Source organism: Spermophilus citellus (genome assembly GCF_964194105.1).
Source record: "Spermophilus citellus genome assembly, chromosome: 11".
Lineage (NCBI taxonomy): Eukaryota > Metazoa > Chordata > Mammalia > Rodentia > Sciuridae > Spermophilus > Spermophilus citellus.
The window spans coordinates 127,470,663-127,484,243 of NC_138192.1; the positions used below are offsets into that span (position 1 = coordinate 127,470,663).

General features: G+C 44.0%; 1 protein-coding gene across 1 annotated transcript in view; it reads right to left on the reverse strand.

Moving 5' to 3' along the window:
• DNER (delta/notch like EGF repeat containing) overlaps window positions 1-4,057 on the reverse strand; it is a 298,589-nt gene extending 294,532 nt beyond the window's left edge. Inside the window, exon 1 of the mRNA XM_081262396.1 lies at window positions 3,714-4,057. Coding sequence (XP_081118522.1) covers window positions 3,714-3,989 — 276 coding nt within the window. The 5' untranslated portion in view covers window positions 3,990-4,057. The remainder of the gene's footprint in view (window positions 1-3,713) is intronic.
• Between the last annotated feature and the right edge of the window lie 9,524 nt (window positions 4,058-13,581).

Genomic DNA, 13,581 nt, shown 5'->3' on the forward strand with positions numbered 1-13,581 from the left:
GGTATCCAACATTTTGCACATATCACAACGTGAGGTGTGTGTGTGTGTGTGTGTGTGTGTGTGTGTGTGTGAACACCAATGCCATACAAAGAACTAGATTCTAGATTTCTATGTTGTTCTTTGTTAGCAAATCTCAATTTAAAAAATGTGTTCACCATTTCATGTTAGCATGTTTGATCAGAAGAGAGGATTATAGAATCAGCTAAATGAGTAATATTAATTTGCATGAAAAGCAGCTGCCCTAGACCTCTTTTTCTTTCCAAGTGCAGAAATTGACACATTTTTATTATAATTTGAAAGAATATATTCCTTAGTAAACATGTAATTTAAAGAAAAAAAAGGTGACTGCTTGGATATTTTGCAAAGAATTAGTTCATTTAAATAAAATAAACTTTACCAACAAACATAATAATCCTTACCCTTGATGGATAGCCCAGTATAAAAGAGGACCTCCTGTACCACTTGCCAGAAAAACTGGTCAAATGGCCACCACTCTGATACCTGCCTGTTTCCCCATCCAAACCCAAACACAAACAACCTCAAATTTTAACAAGTTAAAGTTTTTTTTTTCAAACCTACCTGAAACATTTATATTTCTTTTATTTAGCATCCACTTGCAGGTTATTATGGGAAAACACCTTCAGAGAAGACCCAGAATTCTGGTGGCTTGAAAAAGCAAGAAACAAAGGCTGGCTTGGGGCCTGGGTTGGAACTGCACGGTGTGCAGGGTTGGAACCTCCCAGGAGCACCAAAGAAGGAAGGCCACAGGCTCTTATTACCTTGCCTAGGCACGGGGGACGGGGAGAGACAGCAAGATGAGGCTTAAAAGCTGTCAACAAACATCAGAAAGTGGAATCAGACTCTTCAGGACCAACCCTGTGAGGTAATTTGAAAGTGAGGAAACAGACAGCCCTGGTACAATGTCCAGATCCTGTGAGTTTCTTGTCCCTCAGATAACACAGAAGCACCTGGGACACCACATGCTTACCCAGCCAGCACCAAGGGGCCCCCCAGAAAAGCTGAAGACAGCCTCACCCCTTTGGGTCCCAATTAGTGGTTCCTGGTTTTCTCAAAATTTTCCACACAAAGGGAAATTTCTAGATTCGAATGCTACTATTGTCAACATGACTGCATTTGTAATTAGAGGAGGGGTGGCACTCTCTGTTTAGAAGAGTCTCTTCACACACAGATCAGATTCCATCTTCAATTTATCCTGTGAACAAGGACAGGGGCTGCAATAGGGACCTTCCCTCCCCTTATCTGTAGCTGAGTATGTGGGGATTTTGTTGTTGTTTTTTCTAATTTCTCTATTGAGGTTGCCTTTTGTAGTATTGTTATCTGTTTTGTTCTCTGTTCCTATAGAAATGAGAGTCTGGAGTCTTACTGCAAGCTCATGAAAGATTAAATTAAAATCATCAGGAATGAATTTTTTATAGGCTATGATGGCCATAAGGCCAGAAGCTCTTCTGGGTAACCAGGTCTGATCTGCTAAGTTTTCCTGTTAGAATTACAGTTACTGCACTCTCTCCAACAAGGACCTCGGAGCATCCAGTATCCTTTCTCAGGTGGACAGCGTTCACACAGCCAAGCCTGCTGAAGTGGGAACTACACAGGAAACCAGAATCTGTTTTGAACCAGTTGGTTCTGCAATATTTATGTATTAGTTCATGACTTTTCTGAATAAATTACCTTATATATCAAGTCGCTACTTAAGACAAATCAAAATATTTGTGCTTCTCTGTTAGTCATCTTTTGGAAGCACACACTCTTCCCCTTTCTTTTTTTTTTTTAAGAGAGAGAGAGAGAGAGAGAGAGAGAGAGAGAGAGAGAATTTTTAATATTTATTTTTTAGTTCTCGGCGGACACAACATCTTTGTTGGTATGTGGTGCTGAGGATCAAACCCGGGCCGCACGCACGCCAGCGAGCGCGCTAGTGCTTGAGCCACATCCCCAGCCCTCTTCCCCTTTCTTGAAGATTTCTTACATCTAATTTTAGAGTAACAACAAAAAAAAAAAATCTGCCAGCTGTGTTAAATTCCCAATGCCCAGTCTTCTTCAGGTTGATCTGAACTAATGTGCACGCTCATCTTCTTTCTCCTGCCTATTCCCACTACATTCTGGGTGCAGGTCAGCTCTTTATTTCAAAGGAGGAATTCAGACCTTGTTGTAAATGCAACAGTCATTTAATAGAAGCTTCTTCTTCAGGAAAAGTCATATAAATCATCAATCAGCAGGGAGAATTAGTATGATTCATTCTCTGATTTTTTCATTTGCAGTTCTCATTTTGGCAAAAGCAAGACTTTGTTCTAATGGTTAGGATGGTTCCACTAGGCACTTCTCCTAAAGAGCTGACGTGCCCCAAACGTACTCCTGGTGTTCATATCACAAAATTCACCACCACCATCATCATCCTTAAAGGAATTAAAGCTTCTTGAAACCAGTTAACAAAGAGGAAGAAAAAATACTGAAAATACAAACTCGAGCTCATAATTCGCTATTAAATAAAAAAAAAGATTCTAGACAAATAGCAAAAATTCAGTCAAGGTCAAGCTTTTCAATCCCATTTACCTCCGCTAAATAAAAAAAAAAATAAAGTCTATGTTATAGGCAGAGAGACCTTTTTCCCCTTTTTGAGCACCGTCAAAGTAACTCTTCTTTGTATCATATTTGCATGAAACAAACTCCTCCACCCTAAATATAAGGAAGAAAGCAAGTGATCCCAAATACTCTCCACGTTCACGTGGTTTGATTTAATCATTTCGGATTCATCCTTACCCTGGAAAGAGACTTGAGGATTTTCTAGCTACACACTTGGCCCTACCAATTCGCCCTCAGAAAAATGTGAATGCGAATGAGTGTCGCCGAGCTTCAATATACTTGGAAAAGCCTCATTTATTATTTTGTGCCAAATTCTCTTGGAAATCTCTAATTCAAGGACGGTGGCTAGCCCGCTCGCGTTCATTCCACCGCCACACGCTTCTGGGAGTCGTCCCTGTGCCCTGCTTACACCCTGGCTGCCAGCCCCCAGAGTACGCCTCGAGGAGCGTCCAGCCAGAAGGGCGACGCCGCCGGCCCCACGCTTAAGGGCGCCGCAAATGCCCAGACTGTTCCAGTGCCCTCTCCCACGCCTAGAAAGGGCTGGTTGCAGGCCGAGCGGAGGCAGCTGCCCTCCGGCCTATGGCTGCTTGTCAGAGCTCTTCTAAGTGGAGGGAGGAGAGGAAAGTAGTGGACCACCTGGCACCCGGCCCACTGCCACCTGCCTCCCACATCGTGCACCCTCGACACACACAGGGTCTAATGGGACAGGAAGCAGGGGCTAGCTGAACACCCAACACCTCACTAGGGATGCTTGGAGCCGGCTCCTCTGGGCTGCCACCCTGGGCACGGAGACCGCGCTCTAGCAGAAATTGGCTCGGTCGGGGCCAGGAGGGGCGCGCCACTCTGTGGCCAGCGGTCGCGACAAGAGTACTGGGGCTGGGGTGGTTTCTGGGCCCTGGGCTGGCTTTGCCCGCGAATTAGTGTGGGCAGGGGAGCCGCACCTAGCCGCACCTAAAGGATGGGTCCAGAGGTAGGCTCCTTTCGCTCCCTAAAGTAGCAAAAGCCAGTCTCGAGCGTGCTGGAGCCCCGCGTCCGGCAGCAGCAGCAACAGCAGGCAGGGAGAGGACGCGGGTCTCCAGCCTGCCCTTCTCACCGCGCGTGCCGCGTCTACTCACCTGGCAGTCGCTGCCGGAGACCCCAGCGGGACAAGTACAACTGTAGCCGCGCTCCCCCGCGGAGACGGCATGCTCCTGGCCGGGCGCTGGATGTGGGGTGCACACGCCCCCGTTCCGGCACGGCTGTGCTGCACACGGTCCGGGTACAGTCAGGGGCGCGGCGGGCACTGGGCTGGCGAGGCAGCCACCGCGGGGCCCAGCACTGAGCAGCAGAGGCAGCAGGGCCAGCGCGGGCAGCAGCTGCGCACCGGGCGCCTGGGCGCGGCGGGGAGGCATGGCTGGCCGGGAGGGCGCGGGAGCTGGAGCCGAAGCTGGGGCGCGGTGGCAGTGGCGGCGGCAGCGACCGTGGCGTCTGGGGCTGCTCGGCGGGGCCAGACGCCTCCTGCAGCTGCGGGGATCCGTGGTTGCCCAGGCAACCGCGGGCGGGGCTGGAGGGGCGGGGCTAACGGGGGCGGGGCACCAGGGAGGAGGACAGAGGAGTAGGAACCCTTTCCTTGTGGGGAGTTGGGGCTGGAGTTCCAGGAAGACTGCCCTGGGTCCTCCGCCCTAAGGGGTCGGTGTCGCGAGCTTGTCCGAAAGCCCCGAGGGCGCAGCGATGGTAGCGCGAGACTGTAAGGGGAGGTAGGAGATGCTTGGGCAGGAGAGAGGATGGAGAGGTCCACGCAGGCTGGAGGGAGGACTTGACTGCTCGCGGCAGCCACCCGCGGCCTCTTGGCGCAGAATCTGTGACACCGCAGCGGGCACCGGCCTGACCTCATTCTCCGGGGCTGCTCCACCCGCTCCCACAACACTTGACACTTGCCCCAGCACACTCGGCTTTCCTGCACCACCACAGAACCCAACGCCCAGCTTGCTTGGAAGTGACCTGGTGTCCTATGGAGGGCCCCGGGCCCTTGTCCTTGGTGCTGACCGAGTCCGGTCTCTTCTCGCTGGCCCTTTCCTGAGTTCAGAGCCCGCGGTGTCACTTAGAAATGCTTGTCCTTAGCTTGTGAGAGCTGGAAGAGGCCTCTGGATCAAAGTTCCCTACCTTGTTGTTAAACCAAGGAGAAAGTCCAGACCCAGTAGGTCAACTGACTCCCAGCCCAGAATTTTTTCAGAACAGTTTAAAAGCGCCTGTTCGCAAAGGCCCTGTGGGCGGCTGGACTTCCTGCTGACCTCTGCATGCAAGGATCATTCACGGTGACCTGTCTTGGGGACCTTTCTGAATGTCCTGCTTCCACCGCCAAAGAGGCCATTCTCCTCAGCCCAAAACTCAGCCCCGCTTTGTCTCCACCACCTGAACTTTCACAACCTCTACTTTGCATAGGCTCCCCAGAACTTGTTACCTTGTTTTTAAGGTGACCTCATGAAAAAAAATGACCCCTTTGGGTTGATGGGTTTGATGGGTTTTTTAGGGTTCACATAAATAGGTTTGTAAAAACTGGGCAAATAAGAAAGTAGGGAGTCCAGATGCTTGAGGAGACACAGATGAGCAGCCAGGGGCCATTAGAAGTCCTCCTGGAAGAAGCAGGAGGCAAACTTCCTAGACTCTATCAGCCCTGTTCAGACACAGACACAAATGGCAGAGGTTTGTGCTTTAGGAGATGCCTAAAATTCATGTGACAATGAAGGAAACCAGCAGAGGAAATTCATACCTCCAAGTGGATCCAAACAGTATTACATTTTCCCTCATACCTGCTGTCTTTTTATCTGAGACCTCCTCTTAAGGGGGAAAAAAAATCTTAATTTTGTGCCACGCCAGCACCCTCTGCTGGCACTAGTCTCATTATTCATGTGGTTTTGCACTTTCTGTGCCCCTGGAATCTACATCCTTTCTCCTGAGACTAACTCTTCTATTCCAAGACCCAGATTTATGGATAGTGCCACTCACACTTCCTTCCACCACCACACACACGAACAAAGCAAAGGATACGGTTTTTAAAATGTTGTAAGCTAATTAAAATCAAATTTTTAGTTGATTACATTTTTGCCTAAGGGACCCCTTTGTGAATTTCATAATACTTTGAAATAGAAGCCAATTAACAAGAGAGTTTATATTCTAAATGCTGATTTCTGAATTTTCCAGATAATATTCCATTTTTTAAAAGTCTGTCGTTAATCTTTAAAAGTCATATTATTGCATAAACAATACGAGACCATTTTAGTTTTCTCCATGCTAAAAAGGAAGACTAAATCTTTCAGTTTATAGGTAGAGCCATGTGATTAGTTTTGGAAAATAGAACATGGATTTGTATGCCCTGGCTCCAAAACATTGATGCTCTTAAGAACCATGGGTAATTACCATTGCCATGCTCAGAGAACTAGGCCTTTTCTGTAGGCTCTGAAGGCTGGAAACTTGGCTGACAGTTTCCAACCATCTGTAAGACCCCCAAATACTCAACTACAAAGTCCAACTAATGCATTATCTTGTCTATTAACAGAAGTGATGAAAATAATATTTGCTTTACATTTAAGTGAAAGATAGAAATTTAATCATCCATGCCTTTGTTTATTATTCTAAACTTGTAGAACATCAAGTCTTCATCCATTTTCTTCATCTGTTTTGGACTTGTATAACAGAATGCAACAGACTGGGACATGTATAATGGAGAAACTTATAGACTCACAGATGAGGAAGCCCAATAACAAGGACTGGCACTTGTTAACGATCTTCTTGCTGCATCACCTCATGGTAGAAAACAGAAAGACAAGAGAGTGCAAGAGGGGCCCTAACCTGCCCTTTTATAATGCCATTAATCCCACCCATGAGAGCAGAGTCCTATTTAAGAAGGCTTTTCAGAGGTAATTGCATCACAAGGGCGCAAACTTCGTCAAAGGATTGATGGGTCATGGCCAAATTGACTACAGAGAGGTGAAAACTGTAGAAGGTGGGACCTAGTTGGAGGAAGAAGGGCACTGGGGGTGTGCCCTGGAAGGGTATATCTTGTCCCTAGCATGTATGTGTGTATTTCTCTCTCAGTCTCTCTCTCCAACCCCTTCCCTCCCTCCTGCCCCGCTCTCTCCCTCTACTTCCTGACTACCATGAGTGGACAGCTTTCCTCTACCATGCCCTTCTGCCATGATGCTGTGACTCATATCAGTCCCTAAACAATGGAGCCAGATGACCAGGACATGAAACCTGTGAAACTGTGAGCCAAAATGAGTATTTCCCCTTTCAAGTGGTTTGTCATGTATTTTGGTCACAGCAAGGAAAAACTGACTAACACAGTCACCTGGTATGACCTCCTAGGGCTTGAACTAAGATTCCAACTGGAACACTGACACGGAGTGACAATCACCTCCAGCTTATGGAGAGCACCACAGATAGCTACCTTCTCTCCAGAGCCTCTCAGTGTTCTGCAGCCATTGGCAAGGTGGTCCCTGCCCTTGTCTCCCACTCACAGAGTTGCCTGCAGACAGTGACTCACTCCTCTGCCTCTGCTCACATTCAGTAAGCACCAGGGAATGCCTGTGCCCCTGCAGAGAAAAGGCTTGGACTTTGGACTGAAGCTGCAGTCCCCTTGAAAGAAAACTCAGGCACACACAGAGAGAAGAGACCTATTGCCTGGTGATGATTTCCTTTCCAACAGTCCCACACAGCTTCCTCTGGTCACAGTGGTTTAGGAGGACCTGTAAGCACATAAGGCAAGTTACTTTGTGTCTTGGACTTTCGGATGCCACATAACATGGAGAGAGAAATCCCTACTTTATAGACCTTTTGGGAGAAATAAATATAATGATGGTAATAATGCAGAGGATTTACAATGAGCCAGGCACTAATATGAGTATATCTTACATATTACCTCACTTAATCCTAATGTCATCACCTTGAAGTAGAAAACCATGACCTGTACCAAATTAAAAGAGAAAATTGAGCTGAGCATGATGATCACACTGACTCAAGAGGCCAAGTTAGAAGGATCACAAATGCAAGGCCAGCCTGGGCAACTTAGTGAGACCTGTCTCAAGGAAAAACTAAAGACAGATGGGGATGAAACTCAGTGGTGGAGGGCCTCTGGGTTCAATCCTTAGTACATGAAGCAGGGATAGAGGTAGAGATACAGAGACATGTACACACATATATGTATATAACTGTGATGCATGCCATCATATATAGTCAGCTCTCGGAATCCATGGGTTCTACAACCAACTATGGATCAAAAATACTTGGAAGAAAAATTACCGATGTACTGAACATATGCCAACTTTTGTTCTTGTCATTATTTCCTAAACAATTTGCCATACCTATCAACTATTTACATAGCCTTTGCACTGTATTAAGTATTATAAGTAATAGAGATGATTTAAAGCTTACAGGAGAATATGTGTAGGTTTTGCCAATACTATGCCTTTTTATATGAGGGAACTGAGCATCCATGGATTTTGATATTTGTGGAGGGTCCTAGAACCATTTCCCACATATACAGATACCAAGGAACAACTGTATATGTATGATATTTATATCCTAAATGCATGTATAAAGAGCATTCCATATATGTACGTGTGACCCACGGGTCATGTATGTGATGTGTGGATGGTATAGGTGTACAATGTTGCATGGTATGATACACAGTATCTGCCAAGTTTTGACTTCCTTATCAAGAGGCGACTGAGGGTTTTACTTTGTTTGCTTACTTGCTTTCTGATTAAGGTGACTACTACCCCTGAGTTGCAGAATTTCAAAACATCCAAATGGGACACTACTCCAAAGATCTTATCCAAGGAGGAAGGTGAGGCACTGAGGAGGTGAATCACTAACCCAGGCCAGGTAGCAGCAGAAGCAGAATGAGACCCCAGTTTCCAGATGGTTAGTCTTATGTTCTGTTCACTGACCTGACATCATCAAGCCAAAGGGCAGTGTAAAAATATAAATAAAGTTCATGGCAGTTTTAAGGATCTTCAAAGAATCTTTACAAAAAATGGACATGTTGGGCTGGGGATGTGGCTCAAGCGGTAGCGCGCTCGCCTGACATGCGTGCGGCCCGGGTTCGATCCTCAGCACCACATACCAACAAAGATGTTGTGTCCGCCGAGAACTAAAAAATAAATATTAAAAAAAAATTCTCTCTCTCTCTCTCTCCTCTCTCACTATCTCTAAAAAAAAAAAAAAATGGACATGTTTTGCAACAGCCAAAAACACCAGAACAATTATCTTATTCCTGCAATTAGTAGTATCCTTATGATAATGAGTCACTGAAGTGTTTTAGCATATATACTCAGGTTATCTTATTCTGAATTATCACAGAACAATTCTCAAATGCTGTTTGAAATAGGCTCACATTTACTTTCTTCCCTCTAGACTTGTTCTGATTTGAATTAAACCACTGTTCTAGCAGCTGTTTAAAGCAGTTTTAATTTCTTTTACATTATCACTCTCATATTGATTTGATCTAGGGCAGGTTTAAATGAGAGGCCTCGAATATAGACTTGAAGGAAGCATATCTTCCCTATATAAATATTTCATAAAGCACTTGAACTACCACCAAATGGAAATCAGATCTTTCAGACTCGCAAGAACATGAGAATTATTTTAAACTCAATAACTGTTTTTAGTTCCAACATTTTATTATGAGAAATGTGCCATATTAGAACATAGAGTCTTTTCAAGAAGGAATCCACATCAAGCAAACCTGCAAGTGAGGGTTCAATTCAAGGCCTCCCTGCTCCTGAATTCACTCTGGAACTCTGAAATACAGTGCTTGGAACAGCTCTAGTTTTGGATTTTCCATGTTGATAGAAATATTTGTCTTAGCTTTGATGAATGTAAAATGTTTCATGTTGTTATCTTCATATTGAAAGGGGTTTTGTTAATGATTTAAACAAAATAGGGATTTATTCTTCCACATAAAAGAAGTCTGGAAGTTGTTGGCCCAGGGGTGAGAAAAGATATCCTGGGTTCTATCAGCAGAGAAACTTCCTGCCGCCACTGCGGATGTTTAGAAAACCCAAGCCAGGGCTGAGTGGTAGAGCCCTCGCTTCACGTGTTGAGGCCTTGGGTTTGATCCTCAGCACTGGGAAGGAAGGAAGGAAGGAAGGAAGGAGAGAGGGAAAGAGAGAGAAAGAAGAAGAAAAAGAAATGTTCACTTTGGATTGTCACCAACTTTGCTGTGGATGGGACCTCTGTTGTCTTCTCCAGAGCATCTTTCCTTGAATAACCAGGCCCAAATTTTGCTTTGAGAGAATCAGATTTACACAACTTAGCCCCCGTGCATCAGATGAAACTTGCCCACCTTCATGAGTGGCCCATGTGACCATTTACAGATATGTAATTGGAAAATAATTATTGTAATATGCAAATAATAGCATTTCATACCTAAAGAATCCAATCAAAAATGTATTATAAATATAAAGCCTAGAATTCCCCTGGTGACAGATTGGCTCACAGATAGACATGTGACCCTAGCATACACATAAAGTAAGATTAATGCAAAGAGCCTCTAAAAAATAGCAAAATAAGTCAGGGAAGTATTAAAAGATTGAGACATATTGGCCAAGTAGAGTTTATTCCCAAAATAAAAGCATGATCAAGAATCAGGAAATCTGTTCTCTTATATTAATACATTTAAGGAGAAAAATTCTATGGTTCTCTTCATAAATGTGAAGAGGCATTAGATAAAATCCAACATACATTCTTGAGAAATATTGAATACAATGAGAAAAGACAGGTACTTCCTTAAGCACCCACTTAAGCTGAGAATAAGACAATACCCCATCACTAACATTATTCAATATTGTTCTCGAGGCTCTAGTCCTCAAGAGCATTCAAAAAGAAACTTACAGATATGTAATTAGGACATAATTATTATAATATGCAAATATAGCATTTCATAACTAGAGAATCCAACCAAAACTTATTATAAACAATAAGAGAATTCCATAAGGTGTCTGAACACAAAATAAACATACAGAACCTAAAACCTTAATATTAATGACAAGCAGTTAATAGATGTGGGTGAGGAAATTCCATCTACCAGGGGAAAAAAAACTAATGATAAGCAACAAGGAAGTAAAATACCTGTCAAGGAAAATTAAAATATTACCGAAGAATGCATTGGACATTTATAAATATAAGGCTTGCCACAAATTTGGATAGGAATCCTTACTATCATAATACATAAATTTCCTTGAGCCATAAATTAACACAATAAGTAAAATCATCATTGGGATTCGGTGGGTGAAGACATGAAATTAGATACACTGTGTTTTAAAGTTCTGAAGAATAAGCAATCTAGGAGAGTCAAAAAAATGCTGAATAAGATGGTAAAAGAGGTGGGACTCACTAATATTAAAACACAATATGAGGATTCCAACATGGCGGCGGGCACGGAGAGATCAAGTCTCTGACCTCTTCAGCTGTGCGGGCATAGGGAGTCGTAAACAATCTAAATCTGTTTGCTCAGGATCACTAGGCAATGCTGAGCTGACGTGGATCTGGGGCGAACAGTCTGGGCCTCTCAGAACACACACTGAGCCCGGATCGGCTGAATTCAAGCTCCCGTTCGCCTGCTTCCCGCAGACAAACAGCTGTGACTCAGCACTAATCCATCCGGCTGAAACAACTGGTCGGCCCTTCTGTTCCTACGGAGGTAAATGCCTACCGAGCCTTCATAGGTAGTGGCCACAGGTTTGAAACGGGGCTTGCGAGAGACAGTAAGGACCCACCCGTTGCATTGGTCACCCGGCAAAGGGAAACGAACTGTCGCCATTTGAAAGAGACACCACCATGGCAGAGAACTGACGTCATCAGACTGCGGCAGAGGAGATAACTTCATTGAAACCTGCGGCTACAGGTGTGTAATTCCCTAGCCTTCCCTCTCCACACATCGGGGAAACCTTAAGGGCCCCTCCCAGCTCTCCCGTGAGCGCGATTGCCAGCCCGAGGGAATCAGAGGTGGCAACCCGCGCAGCGCGGAACTACCGCTCCCACCAGTGCTGACAGCTGAGGTCTCTTGCACCAGCTACCGGGGGAGTGGCTACTGGAGGGCAAGTAAAATTCGCTGAGGGTTCTCAGCCCCAAGCTCTACAAACTTAGGGTCTGAGGGAATGGCAAACTGGAAGAGTGTGCCCAGTTGTTCATGAAAACAGGGCTCCCGGGAGCAGCAGACCTGGCGTGTAGCCAGTATTGTGGTGAGCGGCACCCGTGAGAGGGGCCTGGCTAGAGGAAAAGTGGGGAAGTGACTAGACACAAGAGGAGGCCCTAGGCACTCAGGATTGGAGACTCGCCCAGTCTGGGAGGAGCTGCTGCACAGTGATTGGTTCCCGCGTATTGACAGGAGAAACTTGGCCTGGGGGGCACAGCGCCACCTACTGGAAGAGAAGTTAATCAAACTCTAAGACTGCATTTATTACTTTTTTTGTTTGTTTGTTTGTTTGTTTTTCTTTTTTCTTTTCTTTTTTTTTTATTTGGGTTTTTCTTTCATTTTTCTTTCTTGTTGTTTTTTTAATTTTTTTTACAAATTTTTTTTTAATTTTTTTTTCTTCTAATTTTAATTTTTTTTTAAATTTTTTTTTATTTCCTATTTTTTTTTCTTCTTTTGTCTTTTCATTTCTTTTCAATTATCTTATCCCCCCTTCCTTGAATTCTACCTGCTTACTCTCATTCTCTTTAGTGACTTCTTCCCTTCCCTTCTAATACCTTTCCTCCCAAGCATCAAATAAATTTATAGGAGTAAACAGTAACTCCGCAGTCAAACAGAACAAGAAGTAACATGAGCAGCTTCAAAAAGCAAGGAAGAAAAGGAGTACAAACAATGCAGGACAGCCTAAATATTCAGGAGGACCTAGAGTCATCAGAAAAATGGTCATATAAAGAACTCAAGGAACACCTTAGACAGATGGAATGGAACCTTAAAGAGGATACAAGACAGCAAACTCAAGTAGTGAAAGAACACATTGAGAATGAATTACATAAACAGAAAAAAGAAGAAGTTAAGCATCTTTATCAGGAGATAGAGATTATAAAAAATAATCAAACAATAATTCTAGAAATGAAGGAAACGATAAACCCAATTAAAAACTCAATTGAGAGTATCACTAACAGAGTGGAGCAAGTAGAAACCAGAACGTCAGATAATGAAGACAAAATATATCATCTTGAAAAGAGTCTAGCCAACTCAGAAAGGCTGGTAAAAAATCACGAGAAAAACATCCAAGAGTTATGGGATAACATAAAAAAACCAAACTTACGAGTCATCGGGATAGAAGAAGGTACAGAGATTCAAACCAAGGGAATGAGTAACCTGCTGAATGAAATAATTACAGAAAACTTTCCAGAAATAAAAAAGGAAACGGATATACAAATTGTAGATGCATACAGGACACCGAGCACACAAAATCACAGTAGACCAACACCAAGACACATTGTTATGAAGATGTCCAATATACAGAACAAAGAGAAAGGAGACGGATTACATTCAGGGGTAAACCAATAAGGTTAACAACAGATTTTTCATCACAGACACTGAAAGCAAGAAGGTCATGGAACAATGTATTTCAAACACTGAAAGACAATGGAAGGGCTGGGGATGTGGCTCAAGCGGTAGCGCGCTCGCCTGGCATGCGTGCAGCCCGGGTTCCATCCTCAGCACCACATACCAACAAAGATGTTGTGTCCGCCGAGAACTAAAAAATAAATATTAAAAATTCTCTCTCTCTCTCTCTCTCTCTCTCTCCTCTCTCACTCTCTCTTAAAAAAAAAAAAGAAAGAAAGACAATGGATGCCAACCAAGAATTCTGTATCCAGCAAAATTAAGCTTCAGGTATGACAATGAAATAAAAATCTTTCATGATAAACAAAAGTTAAAAGAATTTGCAGCCAGAAAACCAGCATTGCAAAGCATTTTGAGCAAAACACTACACGAGGAAGAAATGAAAAACAATAACCAAAACC